The 21,494-nt window shown below is 42.4% G+C and overlaps 1 protein-coding gene across 2 annotated transcripts in view; it reads right to left on the bottom strand.

Annotated features, from left to right (window-relative positions):
• The window catches only part of FER (FER tyrosine kinase), a 1,023,934-nt gene that overhangs the window by 384,444 nt on the left and 617,996 nt on the right, over window positions 1-21,494 (bottom strand). For both annotated transcript variants that reach the window (XM_085632578.1, XM_085632580.1), the window contains exons 13-14: window positions 17,228-17,284; window positions 3,322-3,437 (exon numbers count right to left, since the gene is read on the bottom strand). In XM_085632578.1, the coding sequence (XP_085488704.1) occupies window positions 3,322-3,437; window positions 17,228-17,284 (173 nt within the window). The remainder of the gene's footprint in view (window positions 1-3,321; window positions 3,438-17,227; window positions 17,285-21,494) is intronic.

Here is a 21,494-nt window from a genome sequence, read left to right as displayed (position 1 = left end):
AATGATACAATGTCTCCGAAGAGTTCAAATTTGTTGCCATTTGTATGAGGAACATAGGATAAACCTGAGTTAGTGAAGAGTTGGTAGCTATATCAAGAGGGGTATGTGAGAGATTAAGGATGGGAATCTCTTTCATGGTCTCCAGTATTGGCTATTTCTGGTCTCCAAGTACTAGTGTCAATGATTGTTGAAATAGTACCCTCTTCGGTATCTTGGTTGGAATCTGTATCCTCTGAACCTATCGTCTGGCTAAAAAAGGAGAACTATTACCTGGCCCCTGCTAAAACATTGATCTTCTATCGGTTTGGCCAAACTAAGGAGAGCTACCCTCATTCTCTGAATCAGAGGTGTCAGGGAATGTGTTCACTTTCCGTGTGCTCCATCATTGATGGGATGATTCTATCTCTTGATAATGTCCTTGATTGTAGTAATTTTCTGAGCGAGAATGATGTGCCCTTTATTTTGAGAAATATCTATTATCTTTCTTCAATTTGTCTGTTTGTTCTTCAACAATTATTCATTAAATGAGGTAAGCTCATTCTTTATTTCTTCCAGTTTCTTTTAGACCTCGTCCAGGGCATTTAATTTTTTCAATTTATCTTCGAGCACGAGTATCTAATTTATCAGGGTTAATACCATCCCACTTGCTGACTCTACAATCAACATCATCGAATCCCTGGAACATCAGTTGGCAATCAAGGACCATCTTTCTAAAACTGTGCGAATTTGTACAAATAGCCCTGGGATGTGACCTCGATGTTAATTTTATTCCCTGAAATATGACCTCGCTCTTAAATACTGGAGCATAAATTATCCATCAGATTCAATTCTTTGGTTTTCTTCTTTAGTGTTGGCAACTTATTCCACTGCACATTATTTGGGAAGGATGTATTAGACTGGTCATCAAAAGAAGCTTGGTTGCCCACTAGTTTAGAGTATTCCTTGTCCGAAAAACTGAAAGATTTTGACATCTTCATCTTAAGTGTTTTGGAAGTAGAAAATAGGTGGTAAGAATGTGTATTGAATGTAATGTTTTTATAGTAAACAGCTATCTCTCTCATATAGACCTGTTTCAAGCATACTGAGAATGTATGCCCATGGTCGCATAAACAAACTTTACAAACAATTTCCGATAAAATTTCAAAACATTTATGAAAAAACTGATGAAATATGCTAACAAAATAAAATAAGACGCAAACATAACCTTATAGTGCTGTATATTTATGTGAGACTTATGAGCTTTGATAGAAAGATAAGGATTTTGTTTCTAATGATAGTTATGCCCTGCCCTAGGAACCATAGAAGCAAAGCCGGGGCCTGTTCTAACATACTGAAGTCACAGAGGAGTTCCATAACCATACTGAGGAAGGAGGCGGAAGGCATAGTTCCTTTATAAGGTTATAGAACTCTAAGGTGACTTGCAATATCCACATGATGCATGCAAGGGGGTACTTTACCCTGCATAATACATGGTCACACCATCACCTTTCCACCAAACGACTTAAAACGTTGGTGGATAGTTCTTCCATATAAAAGATTGAGCATGTTTGAAAACATGAAGAACAAAAATAAAACCTCTTGCGTGAAATAATTAAACACATCAAAACCTGTTAATTATTTGCTGCTAGCAGATATTAGAAACACTTCAATACAATCAAGACAGCTTTTTTTTAAGAAAGCTGCAGCAGCTCCGTATGTGTACAAACATACAAAAGGATTCTAGCTTTTCTAAATCAAAGGAGTGACAAAAAATGAACCTATTTTCTCTGCATGTCACTATAAGCTATTAAAATAGAGCAGAAGAAAGAAAAGCAAAGTTCCATTTTCGTTGCCTTTAACAGCTGCTTCAAACATTCACCATAACCTGACTTGACCAGCGTTTCACCCTGGCTGCTAGCAGCAAGCATTATGACGTCAGTACTCAACTGTAATAACTTATAATAGTCAAGTTCTAATGCCTTTTCCTTATAATCGGCAACTGAGCGTGTCACGTGTCGCAGATTATAAAGAAATTTTTAAAAGTGCATTTACACAGGGATTATAGAATTCCATGTATTATATGATGTATAAAAGTGTTTATTTATATACTTTAGCTAGGCCACATATTTATTAAAAATGCCACCTTGGAAAACATAGATGCTGCTCTGTCATTCATGCCTGTATTCACCATCTCCTCTCCTGCTCTCCTGCACATCTTCTCTCCTCACAAACTTTGCAGAGGAGAAGACAAGATGATGCAATGGTTTTTCCCTGTTGTGCTGTGAATGAACTTCCTTGCGTTCCTAACTGTTGCAATGTTCCAGGCCCTTCCATTGTGGTCCAGTTACTTGGCCTAGTCTTACTGGCTTGTGTGGATTGGCATGGTTTGAATGTTTCATATTAGTTAGAACATCTCCAGATATGAATATTATGATAAATAATGGATGCTTTCTTAAAATGGGATAATGCTTCAATTCTTACGAGTGACATACGTAATTTGATGTGCCAAAAGAGGAGCTGCTTGTGATCATGCCATGATGATTCTGCGCTTCCTAAAATGTATTATGCAATAATTGTGTATAATAACCTCTTGATTCTAGAAATAAGCAAGATTTTTAAAAAAAAATTCTTTTTCTAATAGGGAATGCTGTTCGATTCTTTTTTGGTTTTGCTGCTCGTTTGGGAGTTAAATTAATTTGAGATCTTTGACTATTCTCTATGATTCTGCATTTGAGCCTTCATTGCATTTATTCTATACCACTTGATGATTTTCTTAGATTTTTGTAATAAAACCCTTTGACTTTCCCTTGATAGAGGAGTTATTGACTGGTCTAAAATATCAATTTTTATACTCCTCTAAACTGATGTTGGGGAGGGTGCCTTTTCATGCAAGACTGACCCAGGAGAGGACAGTCTATGGTAAATGTTGGGGTAATCTGAATTGTTGGGTTTCCTGAATATTGGGTTACGGTTCTGCTCCCACACTGGTTTTCAGATTGAGGCCCAACAGTAAGGTAATCCCTATAATAGAGCAGAAGTTTAAGGCTCTCATCCCAATTTGAGTCCAAAAACTCCTGATTTCCTTGGGGCTATCAAATAGTTCAAACAAACCTCCTTGTTGCAACATGCATCTTCGTTAGTGAAGAGGACATTCAGTTCAGAGCTAAAACAGTCATCCTTGACAAAGACGTTTTACATTCTGAACAGCAACGCTAAGCACTCGCCTGCTGCACCGATGAAGACTAATGCACCATATATGTAAAGGCTGTGGAGATAAAGAAACATTGTTTCTCAGACAAACCTTTTGTAAAAACATATTTTCAATCAGACTCAAAAACTCACCTGGCCTCTGACAAAAATTTCATTTTTAGCTCTTGAGGAAGATCTTCTTTGCACGTTTTTACTGCAACAGGGGTTTTATCCTTTAAAGTCCCCTTAAACACTTCACCAAAATTACCCTGCAATAGTATATATAATGATATTAGATTCCACATTTTCACAGGTGAGAAATGGCCAGTATGCTATTACTATCAAAACGCAACATCAATGCAGTCTAGCAAAAAAGGAAAAAACAAATTCCTTACTTGTAGCAACGGTTTTCACACATTGGTATCTTTTGAATATTTAATTGAACTCACAAATAGTATGTCTGGTCCATAATAGAAAAATAGAAACAGTGCACACCTAGCTGTCGGAAGAGAGCTTCTTAAAGGACGGGAACAGTCACTCACCCGAGGATGACTTGCTTCATCATTGGGTTCCCTCCTCACACCTATATTTGGCCTTCTGAAGACAGTTTTACTCACTACCCTCTCTGCCTTTCACTCATCCTCTACCACTGCTCTCATTTTTTCTAAACACCTCAGCTCCTCCCCTCTCTTAGAGGAGTTGTAGCCCACACCAAGGACCTTGATCCTGGTGTCACCCACGATCTTTATTTTCCTTACTTATAGTTTAAGGCATAACGAACCCCAAGGGTTGGACCCATATCACCAATTGTGAGAATTGAAAGAAACTCTCAAGAATTCAAAAGGATCACCAAATCTCCTTACAAACCAAACCCAAGAGAGATGGCAGTCAAGGAGCCCATGATCGAGAAGGAACGCAAGATGAAAACACAACCATAAACCCCGAAAAAGGGGTAAAAGGCGACATCTGAAGAACAACCAGCTCAGTAACTAAATGTTGTGGTTGGTATCGGAAGTGTCATAGAAATATTTCCAAGAAGATACAAAACATTCCCAAAAGCGAAAAGCAACAACCACTTCAGCAAGTTTAGAAGCAGATTAGACACAGCTCATGCAGTGGAACAGGATGAAAGGGTCCATAAAATAAACCACTAATAGTCAAGATACGGACAAAGTACAACCACAACGAACCTTGAAAGGAAGAGAATTGGCAAGAGCCCTTCTTGCCTATGCATCGTGAGAACTAGCACAAAAGAAGTGCTACTGACTGTAAGAAAGTAGGATCTGCTTTCATGGTTACCCCCACTTTTTACTGGTGTCAGTATGTTTTTCTTGAATAGTCTGACTGGGATCCAGATAGATATATAACGCATCCTCCAGAAATATGGAACGGAGATGCTCATTGAAGGAAGGAAACCAACAAGTACAATTTGAAACGTTGAACCAGGTCGCTAAGAAGGGTGTAGGTAAAATGCAGGGACATACACCGTATGCAGGGCCAGACAACCATATGTGCAAAACGCACACAAATATATAACTGAAGTAAAAGACATCTACAAGAGATCCATTTGAGAGATGGGTATATATATGCAGAGACATATACATCCAAGATACATGTATACAAGAATAAATCTGCATATAAAAAACAAATATTCCCGGAGAGACACAAGTCATGCAGGGCACAGCAAAAGTACATCCACGCCTATGAAGGTAATCTACGTCCTCCGCTAGTGAGTGGGAGGATGAGAAGTGGAGGAATGAAGGACACTTCAAGGACAGAGGTAACCAAGGAAGGACAGAGAGAATACATCCTACCGTTGTAAAAGAAGAAGTTATGACAGTAACTGAAGTGGAGACAGAAAGACAAGCTGGAAAATAGCAACACAATGCCACATAAGAGTAGGAAGTGGAAGAAATCGCCCACTACAGGAAACAAGGGCAAACGTCCAAAAACAAATGACACTGACTGATGAAGGATGCCAGCAGGCGGTACCAGGTTAAACAAAGAATAAACTGCATGTGGAAAGTCCACCATGAAGAAGAAGAAAAAGAAGACGACCGCTAGGGTGAAACAAAGGGCTGGCGGAAACTAAGGGCAACACATAGTCAATTTTGACAATCACACATTGTCCAAACCATGGAAGCATGAGAAACAAGTAAGAAACCAGACCAACTTGAGAAACAGGTAAATCAGCCTAATCAAAGCTGTGGACAAAAACTGGGAGTACAGAGTATGAGGAGAACAAGCCCCAAGCAGGGGAAAGAAGCCCCAAACATTGGATGACAGTGCAGAAGCAGCAGAAATACATAGTTGGACAGAAGACAGGATATGCCCAAAGAAAAAGTAATGAAATACCCCCACCCAAAAAGGGTGGTAAACAGAACCACTCCTATAAAAATACGACAACACGAAAGGCGGAAGTGGCATACAGAGCTGTGAGGGAGAGAACAGTATCTCCACCTATGAGGGAGGAAAGATACAGGAAAAAAGGGTAAAAATAGCCTCCTGTGAAATAAGGATACCAATACACAAATCCAAACAATTAAGGGGACTAGTGTCCCAGGGGAACAGAACTGAAAAGAACAGCAGTCACAACAGCTACCCCACAGGTCAGATGGATGATATGTATAGCCCCCCACTCCCTCACAGGAAGCAACAGCAGTGACTGTAACCCAATTAAGTAGGTAAGAACACTTTACGGTTAATAACAGAATACCAAACTGGTAAAGATAAACAGCATCAGGAGCATGATAAAGTAGAAAAAGGGCTTAAACAAGAAAGCTGTACCCAGGCGCAATACAAACTAATATGCCAAGAAGATGCAGATACCACACGGGCATTAGGGAACATGAATACACTGTGAGGGGAGGTGTATTCGTGGAACCCAGGCATAATCCAATAGGAACACAAAGATGAGTAGGAGAAAATCCATGTGTCCCACAGAGTAAAACAGAACAAAGAGAAGTACCACACTGAAAAAGGTCATAGACCGAAACGAAAATTACCCAGGCCAAAGAGTCTGCCTGCGGTACCATTATCGCCCATATGGATATAAGGGGCAGAGAAAAGATGAAGTCGAAGTCCCACTAGGGATACTAAGTGCATAGGTAGCTCACAAAATGCCCCTAAGGCATACAAAATAAGGTGTTTTAACACTATGAGGCACTCATCATTATATCAAAACTTGGTATCTAGTACAGTGTGTAAATACAGAAAGAAAAACATTGTTTGATATAACTTTATTGTTCGGTACTTCGACTTCTTCTTTAGACAATCCAGTGAACTTTAGCCAACACGTGTATCATTGATTTTGGGGAGGTCTCCCCACAACTTGCTCAAGTTTAAACAGTAAAAAATATCTATTGTTGCAACAATATTTACAGACCTTCAGCCAATAGGCACACTCAAATTCTTCAGAAAAATATCCTAATTAGGGGTGGGCGGAATTTGCAAAATTCACTTTCGCAAATTATTGCGAAAATGTTAAAAATCTCCGCCAACACGCGGAAATATCGCGAAGATGCGGAAGGTTTTTTCCCGCCTGTTCGCGGTATTTTCTGCGTGGTCGCGGCTCTCCAACTTACCCATGCGGTTGCTCGCGGGCGCGGCCATCTTGTTTTCACTTGTCTCGCAGTGCATGATCGCGAGAAGAAAGACGTGATCGCGCGACGAATGACGTTACTGCGGGCGCGAACTGTCGCGAGACGGCGCAAATGGCTACCAACAATCCAACAGCTCGTGGAGAACGCGAACGGATCGGGAAAACTTGACGGCGAATGCGGGGATTCAGGTAAGGCGATCACGCGCACGCGAGAATGTATTATTTTACAGCGCAAGCAAGCAAAGAATTTCCAGTAAAATGCGGAATTTTAGTCCAGGCCTAATCCTAATGTGAGCAGTAACATTCAAATGCAAAAAACATTTTTAGATTCTGTTTTGTGGAAACCCAACCGATCCTCTATGGGGCACTTCTTTGCATTTAACAAACTGGGATTAAAGATATCTGTGCTCATAATTAGAAAGATACGTGATTAGACTCTCTAGAGAATTGTGCCGCTTACATTTCTAGTTGGCTACACTAAGGCTGGATATTTCATATTGGAGTTGCAAATACAACCGGAACTGAGGTAGGCACATTCTGGCTCATCATTCTTTTTACCAATTACTAAGAACTAAAAGACTGTTGACTATAACCATGTTCATTGTCACACCCCAGAACCATCTATAGAATCTCAGGAATCTAAGAGGTACACATATATATTTCCTATGGGCGATACACTTTAGACTAAGCCTCTTCAGTAATACTGTACCCATTTGCACAGAAGACTTGTCTATTTATATGTTCCCATTGGGATACAAGGATCATTTAGTTACAACTTTTTTCCCCTTCCCATCGTGCACAACACATTAATAAGGATCTAACCACGTATCCTTCTAATTATGAGCACAAATATCTTCAATTCCTGTTTGTTAAGTGCAAAGAGGTGCTCCATAGAGGATTGGTTGGGTTTCCACGAAACAGAATCTAAAAATGTTTTTTGCATTTGAATGTGAATGCCTACATTAGGTTGTTTTTCGGAAGAATTAGTTTGCTTATTGGTTGAAGGCCTGTAAATATTGCTGCAACAATAGATAGTTTTACTGTTAGTGAAACCAAAATGTGGTACACTGTGCAGAGAGGTTGAAGAGATCATTATTGGTTTACAGAGGCAAAAGTAGATAATACAAACGCTGTATTTTGTGGTAGCGTGAGCAAGCAGTTAGGCTTAACAGAGGGTAGCGCTAAGCATTTGTTGTACGCACCAAGGCAATAAATTATACCCACACTCAACTAATGCATTTAAGACCGAATTTGAAAAATAGTACTTCTTTTTATATAAATATTTATTCCAAGAACTTCGGGTACAAGGTAAATACTTATTGCAATACAAGAGAACCACTGTAAATGCAATATCTACAGTTGTGCGCAATTACGCACAATACATTTCCTATGGAAGGAGAAATGCACATGGAAAAAGCAATGAAGTACAGTTATTGTTGTGATTAGCCTTTTGGAAATAGGAAGGTTCAGGGCCAAGGTCCAAACTGCAAAGGTAAAGTTCCTCGGAGTAACCCGGATTTCACCAGGAGCATAAACAAAGGGACCTTGTAGCTGGTGTGCTACGAAGGAAAGGGGCCACCTGTAAAAGCAAAGGGGGACTTGCAGGCAAGTTCAAAGACTCCCAAGGGACAGTTGAGGTCGCAAAGACTCTGGGCCTCGGGAGCGCAGCTGATTTGAAGATTTTTCGGTCAGGCGGGCTGGGTGCAGTGAAGATGTGCAGCTGGGCATGACACGCAAAGTTGAACCTCGTGGTCAGGGGCTGGCACCTTGGAGCGACGATTCTGGAGCTGTTGGGCCACTTCTGAGGTGGGTCTCCGGAGTCCTGATGTCCTTAATTGGGTGTGGCTGTAGAATTGGAGTTCGCCTGGACTCAGCTTTGTAGGTTTTTACAGTAAGGGGTCCGGTACCCCGGATATTCTTGCCTTTCGGCTCGGGTGGTTCCTGGGTCCTCAAAACTTGGTGCAGAGGCTGAGCTGAACTTCCAGAGCAGGTGTACCTTTCGCTGGTATTCAGAGACGTCGGTTGGGCTGGAGAGCTGGACGACGCTGGACCGGACTTCCCTGTTTTTGGTGTCTGCGGCTGCAGGGCGATAGTACCTCTAACTCAAAGGACTTCTTTGACAATTTGCGAAGTGCTGATGACCCTCCTTGGTTTGTGGAGGCCACAGAGCGACGAGACCACCTGAAGGATGGCAATTGCCATGTTCTGTGGCAGTAGATAGGAGTTTGCGCCCCAAAGTCCACCACGAGGTCTGTAGTTCTTGGTCCAACAGCGATTCTTTGTTCATCGTCCTCTTGTGTCCGTGGAATCTAGTTTCAGGGTCTGGGAAAGCCACCTAAATACTACATTTAGGGGCGTTTACTGGGGAGTGACAGGTAGTGGCCAATGGGCCTCTTACCTGGGGTGTCTACACCTTCTATTATGCCCACCACCTGTGGGAAAGGGACATAGGTCTAGCCCTGATTGGTGAAGTCCCACCATCTTTAAGATAATGGGTCTGAAAAATGTACTTCATCTTGCCTCCAGCACCTGAGGGGAGGAGTAGGCTGAGGGAGGTACACCTCCTACTCTTACTTCATTTTCACACCTGTCTTCACGCCAAAAGGAGGTGAGGACAGAAGAGGGGGCCTGCTCCTATCAGGAGAGGCTGGGTTCGCTTTTCAAAGGCAGCAAGCCCTTTGAAGCTACCTGCCACCGATGTCTCTTCCTGACTGGGTGGGTTTGGGGGGCAAAGATGTGAACATCTCCACCCAGGATCTTTGTTCTTGACCTCTGAGCGTACTGGCACTCACCCCCTGAGGTCAGAACTCTGTCTGGTGGTGACAGGATGACTTAAACCAGTCGATGATCCCACCAAGATTTGGTAGGTTTCAGGGGACCCCTCCAGGATGGCCTCTGTGTGCAATTATTTATAAAAGCTAGCACTGGAATCAGGTTCATTAAAGACGAGATGTTTGGTACCAAGCATCCCATAATACAGTGAAGCCATAATGGCGCTGGGGAACTCGTAAAGACGAGTATCCAGCCCATGTACTCCTGGTGGCCTTCCTGTTCACTTACAATATCCAAGAATTGACATGGATATTGCAGGGGCCTATCTGCTCATGCAGATAGGCCCTCGCAGGAGATATAGTGCACCCTGCCTTAGGACTATAAGCCCTGCTATGGAGGTCTCTTACCTATATCCCATACAGTCTCTGTGGGCATGACACACAGAGATAAGTGTCAAGTCGACTCTTCGGTTTTGTCTGCACCAAGGCATGCAGTCTGCAAAGGCAGTGTGCATGGCCCTGGTGAGGGGACCCTAGGCTGTCACAATTTGGGCTGCTACCCTTGGGTCCTTCTTCAGTGTCACTGCACTAGGTACCAGGGGTACCATTTACTAGGGAATAAAGGGGTTAACAAACTTGTGCCAATTGGGAAACAAAAGGTACAGTTTAGGCAAAGAGCTTTTGGCACAGGGGACCTAGTTGGCAGAGACCCTGTGCACTTCCAGTCGAAATTATATCATTTTCCAGGCAAAAAGTGGGGGCTAACCATGTCCAAAAGAAGCACTTTCCGACAACTCGGGTGGAAAAAAAATCAAGCGGCTAAAAGAAGCTGTAAGAACAGGCTCCCATGAGGCTACAAAGAAAGATATGTTCCAGATAGATGGAAACTAAACCTGTCACTGACAGCATAAATAAGAAGAAAAGCACCTGTAGCAAGCAGAAACACCACACTGGGAGTAACCCTGGAAGGGAGAGAAGTACTCCGCCCTATGAAGGCTGATTAGAGCCCAAGAGCCTAAACAAAGGGAAACATATTTTCCCGGACAAACCTAGTACAACAACAGAGTTAAGAATCAGTACCACCATGACACTCGGAATCGGCGTAAAGCAGAGTTAGCATGCGTACCGAAAAGGGAGGTGCCATCAAAAGGCATGTCAATCAAAGTAGTTTGCACAGCCTCTGAAAACCTGGAAGTATGCAACCATGCACACCGACTTAGAGCTATGGAAGAGGCCATAACCAGACCAACAGAATCGGTGGCATCCATAGGACAGTGAATGCTATGGTTAGCAGCTTGTTGCCCATCTTCTACCAACGAAACAAGAGCAGTCCAGGCTTCCTCTAGAATGGAGGGCAAAAGGCGCTCCAATAAGTCCCACAAGGAATGGGAGAAGCGGGCAAGGACACAAGAAGAGTTCAGAGATCGTAGGGCAGAGCTAGAAGAACAGAAAATATGCCTACCACAAGCGTCAAGATTCCTGGCCTTACTTTCTGGAGGGACAGGATGGATAAAATCAATATTTAGGATTGCTGAAGCATCCTGCACCAAAAAGCTCTGATTAGATGAATGCCTAAGGAGACAGGATGGATCTTCTGGGGCCAGGCTATGCCTGTGAGAAATAGAGCGATCCACTGGGAGACATGCTTCAGGGTTAGCCCAAGCACCAACAGGATATCAACAAGGCATTCTCTATAAGGAAGGACATGCGCTACGTTAGACTGGTCAGGATGTAGAATGCCAAGTAAAAAGTCTATTGACATGTTCACAGAAGGAAGTTGTAAAACTAGTACAACCGAAACTCGATTGAACATGTCTGCCGGAAAAGAACTCGACTTTTTTGCCAAACAAGGAGGAGACAGGAGGGTGGAGAAGATTCTAAGCCACTCCCATCCCCCCAAGTCAAGTAACCAGCTAGACTGCGTAGGGGGTGGAAATGTGTCCGAAATGGGATGGGGACACACCACACCTTCTGTAGTTTCTCCACAACCATAGGCCTCAGAAGGATTAACCGGAGGAAGTGAGTCAGAGGTGGTCGGCTCCATCTGCGCCACGTTGAGAGCCATTACAGGAGCCGTTTGACACCTCGACATCGGAAGAAGTGATGATCTGCAGCGATGGCACCACCATCGGAGCCAAATGACAAGAGCTGGATTCCGATTCGGAGTCAGCAGATTAAAAGCAGGAGCTGAAAGTGGTAGCCTTGAAGGGCTGCGCACCGGCACCGCTATGTAAATGTATGTGTCTTGTGCACTGCTGCCCTGAGGCGTCCTGGCGCTGTAGACCGCTGGGGAACCCGTCCTGGCTATCCCTGTGAGATGGTCCCTCCAGGGTATCTCCAAGGTGAAACCAGGCATCCCCGGCGAATGTGGGGGGCCGTTGTGGAGATGAGGCAAGCTAATGCCCAGAGTTGCCGAGTGTGTTCCTGGTTAGAGTAGGTACCGAGGCGAGAATTATCGAGTCCGTTTTGACCCTGGTCCACGACCCTGCCGCGTCGGGAATTGAACCCTGGTCCCTGGCCGATTCTCTGCTTACGGATCTGCCGCCTCTAACCAGTGAGCCACACCTCTCCGCTATGGTGTCAAGCAGGAAGCCAAACTGAAGGAGAGGGAGAACTTGCCAGCGGGGACACAGGCATGACCTCATGCACCCTAATGGGGCCTAAGGATACTCAACAGGAGGGTGACAACCCAAAAATAGAATGAAGAAATTGATAATATTTTTTTACCTGGGTCGAAGACGTTCCGGCCCCAGGATAGGTGGGGAGGCGTGGGGCAGACTCATGCCTGACACTGCAACAGAACAGCAAGGAGCAGTGGTCGACGATGAAGGAGTGAGGCGCCGCAACTTCGACCACCTATGCAGAGACTTACCTTCGGATGTCAAAGGCGAATGACGTCTGCGGGAACGGCGCCTAGAGCGTATGTGCGGTCGGTCTTTATAGGGCATAGAGAATCAAGGACGACTAGAAAACTTTGATGACTGTGACAGCCGCTCCACATGGTGCTTAATGCGACGTTCTCTTCGCGCCTTCAGTGGAAGCTGATGACAAGAGGCGCACTCATTGGAGTAATGTTGTTCATCCAGACACCACATGCAAAAAGAGTGAGGGTCTGTGGTGGACATTTGTCGTCCACAGAACTCACAAGGTTTGAACCCCAAGGACATTGAAAAAGGGTAGAAAAAGGCACACTGCTCCGTCAACGAAAAAATGTCCAGTAGGCCAAAAAAAGCCAGAGGAACTGCAATGCGGATCTGCGCTGCGAGAGTGGACAAGAAGGAACGGAAATCAGCGCATTGGGGGAGGGCTTATATGGACTCCGTTGACATCGCATTCGCGAGACGACATTGCTACGGAGTCACTCAACACCCTCTACCGACGCACAGAGGTACTGCTAAAAAAAATCCCGATCCACTCTGACACCAGGGGAGGATTCTAAGATAAGGAATCTGCACCTAAATGGTTTTATCAGATGAATACATGCAGGAGGACTGCACCGGGTGCCACTCGTAGGTGGCGATTGAAAGAAAGAAGCCAATGGGCACTGCCCTAGGTTGGATCATGTGAAAGAAATCAAAAACACCATTCTCCATACAAGCCTAGTATGGGAGGAATAGGAGAGGCAGATGGTATAGCAAAACAGAGTTTAAGATTCTGTTCCACCTCCAACTGCCCCGAAAATGTTGTAAAGCGTAATCAGCATGAGCGACAAACATATGTTGACCATTGAAAGGCATGTCTACCAAGGTGCATTGAACAGCCTCCGAAAAATCAGAGTTGCGTTGCCAGAAATGACAGTGAAGTGCCATTGAGGAAGCAATGGCTTGCCCGACAGAATCTGTGGTATCCATGTCACATCAAATCGGCAATTTAGCTGCTTATTGGCCATCATGGAATAACTAATTTAGATCGTTCAGGGTCTCATCCGGAAGCGAGGGGAGCAGGTACCAGACAGATTCCCACAACGTGTGAGAAAACCAGCTCAGAACACAAGTGGTATTAAGTGACTGTAAGGCTGAACTGGTAGCAGACAACATATGTCAACCAAACGTATCAAGACTCCTCGACTCCTCGCCAGGAGGGACGTTAGGAAGGGCACTTATGTCAGGGGAGCCTGTAGCAGCCTGAAACAAAGTTGCACAGAGTAGACTGCCAGAGAAGGCATGCCAGATCTCCAGGGGCAGGACGGTGTCTATGAGTTATAGACAGATCCACTAGGGCACCCGTAGCGGGTTTAGACAAAGATCCCACCAAAATATCAAACAGGGCTTCACTGAAGGAGCCCACAGGCTCAGCCCCCGTTTGGCCCTGATGAGGCATCCCAATGAATGGGTCAATAGCCACCTCTACAGAAGGGTGCTGCAGCTCAAGAACCACAGCTACCCTCCTCAGAAGGGCAGCGAAAGCAGAGCTAACCATAGTAGTGAGGCTGGGAGGAGAAAACAAGCCCAAGGTTGGGAGGACTCACGGTCATTAGCCTTACCTAGCTCAGATAAACTAACCTTCAGAGCAGGCTGAACAGTGTTAGTCATGGGTGGAATAACCCCCATTTCTTCTCCTTGGTCACCAAAAACTTGTTCTCCCGGAGGAAAAACAGTAGGGGCTTCTCCAAATAAGGAGGAAAGTAGCCCGAAGTGAACAGCACCACCGACACTGCCCGACATTGATGAGAGGACACCTTGGTGTCAGTAAGGAAAGATGACGCAGCGCCAATCGGTGCCGCCAATGTCCACAGCGGGCCAGCTCATCAGACACTGGCATCGCGGGTAGAAACCCCAAAGGGCTGTGCACCGGAGCTGACATGAGTCAGACTATGGATACAGAGGGTCTAACTGAAGCAGAGGGAGACTCCTCTGGCATGTATTAACTTAAGGCTCTTATGACATCCTTGGGGCTGAGAAGCACACCAGACGGAGGCGTAGACCCAAAGATGACATGAAGGGAGGAATAATATTCCCGCATCTGATCCAGAGTCACACCAGCTCAAAGGACTACAGGGAGGCGCGGGGTAGACTCTCGCTCTAACTCCTCAATAAGAGGATGGAGAGAGGCATCAGAGATGCATGTACGCGGCAAAACCGGGGAATGCCGCAACTCCGACCGCTTATATATCACAGCTTACCTATGGACATCGATGGATGCCCACAGGAAGACCTTATGGAGTGGGTTCTCGAGCGTTCCTTGGAACGAGACGGAGACAGCGAAAGATGTGGAACCTGCAACAAATGCGCTGCCAACAGCTTCATGCAGCGTTCCCACAACGCCTTCGGCCTTAGGTGGCGACAGTGTCACCAAGACACCACATACACATATTATGAGGGTCTGTGGCCCACATCTGCCACACACAGGGTTTGAACCCTGAGGACATTTTTTAAAAAGCACACTGATCCGTAAACCAAAATTGTCGAGATAATCCAAAAAAACAACCTGAGGAACTGCTCTCCGGATCAGTGTTGGAACCGCGGAAAGTTATAAACTGACGTCAGCTCATCAGGGGAGGGCTTATGTGGACTCTGTTGATGATAATTCTAGGGGACGACATTGCTACGGAGTTGTTTAACGCCCTCTACTGACGCGCAGAGGTAGCGCTGTAAAAAGAATTCCAGATCCAGTCTGGCACCCAAGAATAATTCAAAGTTAAGGAATTTGCGGCTAGATATCTCTAGCAGATTAGCATATTGCACTCAGCACATCAGCAGCTATACTATATAGAGAGGATACATACCTGGTAACTGTGTAATACAGTTCAATGTATTGCCACTGAAGGGTTCTGGTGACATCACAAACAAGAAAGGCTGAACAATAAGTGGTTTGCAAATTTCACCAGAACTCTGAGAAGGCAATACAGGTTGATATAACATGCTATGCAGTTTGTATTTTTTATATTATATTTTGGTGGATAATTAGCATGAAAAGGGTATTTATTTTATTCAGGGAAATGTTTATTGAAAATTGTAAGTGAAATACAGAACTGTATAGTTTTGTTGTCCATAGTAAAAATAGGTGAACAATAATTATGCAGCTAAGAAACTGAATTTTCAAAAAAATATCTTACATGTGCTCTGTAGAAGCAACATGCAGCTAAATCATAGGCAGTTTTATTGGAACTAACACGTTTAGGTTTGTTTTATTTTTCATAAACAGACTGTCGAGTAAACAATAGACAATAGTAAAGTACAGTAGAATTATTCCATTCTTGGGCTGCAGCACTTACCGCATAATTATGGATTTACCACATTTGTCAACTCTTTTTGGTACATTAAAACAATTTTTTTTAGCGCTAATGGATAAAATAATACTTCCAGAGAATGCACTGCACAATTTACTACTTCTTGATGCATAACTAAAATAACCCTGCTGCATAAGTTGGTTCTCTATTGCCATATAATACTGGTGGCATTGGAAACAGTAAAGAGGTGCAGAGTTCTTTGAAGGCTGTCATTATGGTGATTAATCCCAAGTTTCACAGAGACCCTGAAATCTTTTCCATATTTCAGGGGTACGCTGCTTTTATACATTGCATTTTTTGCATTACAAAAGAGCACTCAAAGTTTTATTTTACATGATCTGTTGCTTTTATCGCACAAAATACAGTGGTATAAAATATTTCACAGGGAAACATGAAATATGGGCAATGATGTCCAGCTGGCTGTGAAATATGGATATTATCATCATAATGGCAGCCCCCAAACAACGGAGCAAAAATTGCAAATCATGCAACACGTTCTCGGTCAGTATTATTTTTCCCATCTCCACCTGAAAATACATTTGTGGTAAAATCTGCAAACTTTGAAACTAATGTGCCAAACGCAGTAAATGCTCAATAATTCTGTAAACACTATACCTCAGAATTACCAAATCCACTGTCCCTTGCAATTGTCAGTCTTTGTGTTAACAGTTTAATCAAGAGAGGTCGAAACATTCTAATTCTACTCAGTTCCCATTGTTGACTGTACTTTGAAGAAAACTGCTTTTCAAGTTTAATGCCACAAAACAGAAAATACATAACGGGTGACTATGTAATTGCCCAATATAGTCAGGTAGATGTTCTAGTGACATTATAAAATGTATATGTCACCAGAACCCAGAGATGGAACTATAGGACCATATTATGTGTTACTCATTATGCCTTTTTTACATTCCATCTTTTTTTGGGGTAGTTAGCTTGAAAAAGCAGTTTTCTTCAAAATAACGGATGTTGAATCAAAGAAAAAGGTGAGGGCCAGTGGATTTCAGCTACATTTGCCTTTTATTGTAAGTGGCAACATTACGACAAGCTAAAAGTAATGGAGCAACGAGCTTTTCAAACAGCAATTACTGTCATAGTCGGAGAACATTCATTACAGTCACTGCAATGTTTCTTGAGGCTTCTGGCATTTCTGTTACATGATGTTATAGCACCGAAGACTATCCAGGACAACATGTTACTTTAAGAAACTATGTTGCTTTGCAAACGTTAAGTACTGCGATTTAAAACGTTCAAGGATTATGTAAACAGTAATTCCATCAATAAAAAATTCCATCAAAACAAAATACAGAATATGATTTCGTTTTTCAAACTCGGATCAAATTGTAAAATACGACTCATAACCAATATGCAGTCCTTGTTCCAAGCCTACATCTGTATTCTATGGAGTTCAGTCGCTTACTTACTTTACCCCTTTGGTATCACTTTGGTATTACTTACTTTACCCAGCAGCTCCCCCAGTGTGACGTCTTCATGATTCAAAACCCATTTCTTATCCTGCAGCAATGAAAAAACATTGGTTAGAATACGATATTATATTTTAATTAGTTTAAGAACAGTCTAACTAGAAACTGAGCTCTACAAAACCTATGTAAAACATTTTCGATATATTGTGACACGACATGATTTTAAAACACCATATAACAGAACATTTCCATCAGTCACCAGACTTTTCACGCTAATGGCGCACCCCACACAGGCCGCATTCACCTTTTCGTTAAGAGTAGGATATTCAAAAACCACAAGAACCCCTTTAAGGAAAAATCTATCTATCCCACAGAAAAACAAGCAGTCTGCTATACCATTCTTTTGTTTTTATTATAAAATATATATATAGTTATATATGTACTTTTCTCTTTGAGCTAATCAAAAAAACAATTTTTATTCAAAGACAGACTAACTCTTCGTCTAACTGTGAAGAGTAATGTAGATTGACGAAGCAATACAAATACTAAAGGTGAATAAACAGTTACACAATCACATTAAAAACAGTTACAATTAGTGCAACTCATACAAAAGTGTACAAATCAGTAAAGGCATACAAAACAATCATATACAAATAAAGAGACAATACAAAAAACATAAAAAACACAAATGCGCCGACGCGTGTTTCGGAATCTCATACACCTTCCTTCCTCAGGACGCTGATGGTAGTTTCAAACGGTGAACACTCAATGTAATCTGATACAATAAGTCTAATCAAGTAGATCAATCAGTTTCATAAGTTTTCCTTTGTGCCTCGTCAGTCTCATCTGTGGGAATAGTGATGGCTCAATTACATTTTGTTGAGTAAATCATACATTATATACATTATGTAAAACTTCATAGGTGCTTGAATAGAAAATAATAGAGGAGGTATCATGCATCCTACATCCAAAATGATAACAACAATCTGAAAAACCATTAGAAAGAGTTATATGAGGACATCATAAACCCATTGTGAAAAAAAGAGAGAGAAATTGGAAAAACACCAACAAGTGCTCCCACAAATAAATCATATAGATATGTTTAAATTATACACACTTGTTAAGCCACAAAAACTTCAAGTAGGGCGTACTCATGTAGAGTCGGAATAAATCACGAAAAAGGGCTTCCAAAGATAGTATTGACACAAGTCTAGCGTCTTATCAAGGATGTACAGTATGGGGAGATACTGGTTCTGCTGAGTCCAGGATGGGACTCACCGGACTAATTCCACAATACGTCTTAGATAACTGTAAGAAAGAATAGCAAGAGTCATCTCGATATTCAAATGTTAAGTCCTAGTTTGATATAAGGACTACCTAGAGGTATACACCATTCCTGCGATGTTCACCTATGCTAAAGCCTCATAAGATGGATAAGAACTACATAAAAGTCTATACCATTCGAACGATGTGTAAACATAAGTGTTCACCTATGGTAAAGCCTCATAAAAAGCTATTCTAGAAAGTAGAAGGATGTATTGAGCTTTGAGAAAAAACGTTACTTAACAGACCCCGGTCCCTAGTTCATACTAATCGTCGTACCATATAAGGCATATCCATAAACGCCAAAAACCTATGGAAAATTAAGCGAGTACACTGGACTTACTTAGTATAATATAACTTTCATTTTCCTTTTATAGAGGTGGTTATTTCTCTCCCTCCCTATATCGAAATCCTTACGAGGCAAATAGTCCCCGTCTTGCTATCCCGGTCAATCACCAATCTTGATTCAACAGATTCTATAAGAAAAAAGAAAAGAACTACTTATAAGGGTCCAGTATTAAAAATCACCATCAAAAGTGTGGCTTAAAGCTTTTAACTAGATGGATCAGTAAGGGACGGTTAGCATAAACAGAACTTAGATTTAAGCAAAACGGAATCATGGACCCCATTTAAAAAATATACGAAGCACATTAAATGTGCCGAGGATGAAAGAGAGGAAACACGAGGTTTCCAAAATCAAGTTATAAATGTAACTGCTGCGGGGTACATAATGCCATTTCAAATTATTCGTAAAGAAAATGGTATAAAAGTAACGCTATATCCCAATATCGAATCGTATAGTGCGAGGGGAGGATCGGGACATATTGCTCTAAACACTTACTTAGTCTGCAAAGATTAACTCGTGTGTGTCCGATTCTCCTACATTTCATCCAGGGACCGCCACCTCTGAATTCGCACGTACCTATGTCGAACATCAGTTATATAGTGATAGCTTAGTTTAAAAAAGGCGGGAATAAAAACGCGCTTCACCTGAATCAGAAAACGAGCCTGGATATCTCCAAATTGGTTCCTCGCCGATAGTAAAACGCACCCGCCATCTTGGGTAGGGAGGATTAGTATTCAGAGACACTAAGGAGGGACAAATAGATATCTTACCCGATCTAATTAAGTAGCTGGTGAAGTCATGAGAAAGGAGTAAAGAGACAATAATCACCGATATTAAAAAACACCCGCCATCTTGGGTAAGATGGAATAGCATTTCAGGACATTAAAGAGGGACACATAGTTATCTTGCCCAGTATATTTCAAGTGACTAGTAAAATCAAAAGAACGATGATCTAGATAAGGCGGCATTAAGTCCACGAAAATAAAAATAAAGATAGTAATAGGACGAAAATGAAAATAATGATAAATGCAAATAGAGAGGCCTGAGCAAGGAACATAAATAGGCACATTAGAAATTGCTCAGCGCCAGACATTCCGAAATTGAACGAAGACAGTCATGTAGGAGTAGGTAGATATGTACAGGGGGTGTATATGGGTATGATCAGAGATTTTTCGAGGGGGGCACCCATATGTTAATAGATAGTACGCCTGGGTATCAAACAATCGCATTTTCCCAGGGAAGAGATTCGTTAAGACCATTGTCACAAGTCTGAAGGGTAAATATCCAAAAGACTTCTCTTTTCTTTCTGAGGGCGTCAGTGTTACCATCTTTGGGTATATGTACACGTTCCAAAATCAGCCAATCGAGACCTTTTATGGAATGCTGTTTATCCAGCCAGTGTTTAACCAGAGGAGCTCCCACACGTTTGTTGTTAATAGCAGATTTATGTTCGCTAAATCTAACCCGCATCTCTCTACTGGTCTCACCCACATAACCTTTGCCACAAGGGCACAAGATTAGATAGATCAAGTTTGAAGTTCTGCAGTTCGTCATTTCTTTGAAAGAAAAAGTCTTTTTACCCCATTTCAGAATGGGGATAGTTTTCACAGAGACACAAGCATGGCATCCGCCACATTTGTGGGTGCCAAAGATAGGTTGGGCACCAGTAATGGAACGCTGGACCATAGGATTTTTACTTGGCAGTATGGATTTAACCAATACGTTTCTCAGGTTCCTATTCCTGCGGAAGGCAAAAATGGGTTTGGGCAAGTTGTTCTGCTGGTTGTCAGAATTCAAGATATGCCAGGAAGAATTAATCGCTTGGCGCAGTTTGTTATTGAAATTAGAGTGTTTAGTTACACAAACCGGCTTCTCCTGGGTGTTTCTGATCTTAGGTATCAGCAAGGCATCTCGGTTGTAATACTTCGCCCTTTTATAGGACTCTTTAATTATTCTGTAGGGGTACCCTCTATTCCGCAACTTGCTTTTAATGGTCTCTGCATGAATTTCAAAGGATTGTATGCAAGTACAGTTCCTGCGGAGACGCAGGAACTGACTGAAAGGGATGCTATCTTTTTGGCTACGTGGGTGGAAACTATGATATTGAAGTAGGGTGTTGCGGGCCGTGGGTTTCGTATACAAAGATACTTCAATGTGTTCCTCTTTGGCCTTTATCCAAATATCTAGAAATTCGATTTTTTCTTTGCTAGTTTTGGAAGTGAATTTAAGGTGGGGATCACAGAGGTTAACCCAAAGAATAAATTCAGAGAGTTGTTCCTCATTCCCTCTCCAAATAAAAAAGATATTGTCAATAAATCTGTAATAATGGGTAATGTTCTCGGAGAATGGGGACTACCTCGTTGTAGATAAACTTCTTCTCAAACACACCCATATACAGGTTAGCCACATTAGGAGCACACGCCACTCCCATACTGATGCCCAGAGTCTGTTTGTATACAACTCTATCAAATTCAAAGTAGTTTTCATGGAGGACAATGGCCAGACACTCCAGAATAAAAAGATTGTCCGTGTTATTCATGCTTTCAGTCAATGCGCTTTTTACGGCTTCCAATGCCCCAATAAGAGGTATGTTAGAGTAGAACGCCTCAATATCCATGGAGACCAGGATATC

Source organism: Triturus cristatus, chromosome 2_1 (genome assembly GCF_964204655.1).
Source record: "Triturus cristatus chromosome 2_1, aTriCri1.1, whole genome shotgun sequence".
NCBI classification, from domain to species: domain Eukaryota; kingdom Metazoa; phylum Chordata; class Amphibia; order Caudata; family Salamandridae; genus Triturus; species Triturus cristatus.
Note: the sequence above shows the minus strand (reverse complement) of the source record. Positions and strands in the feature narration are given on the sequence as shown.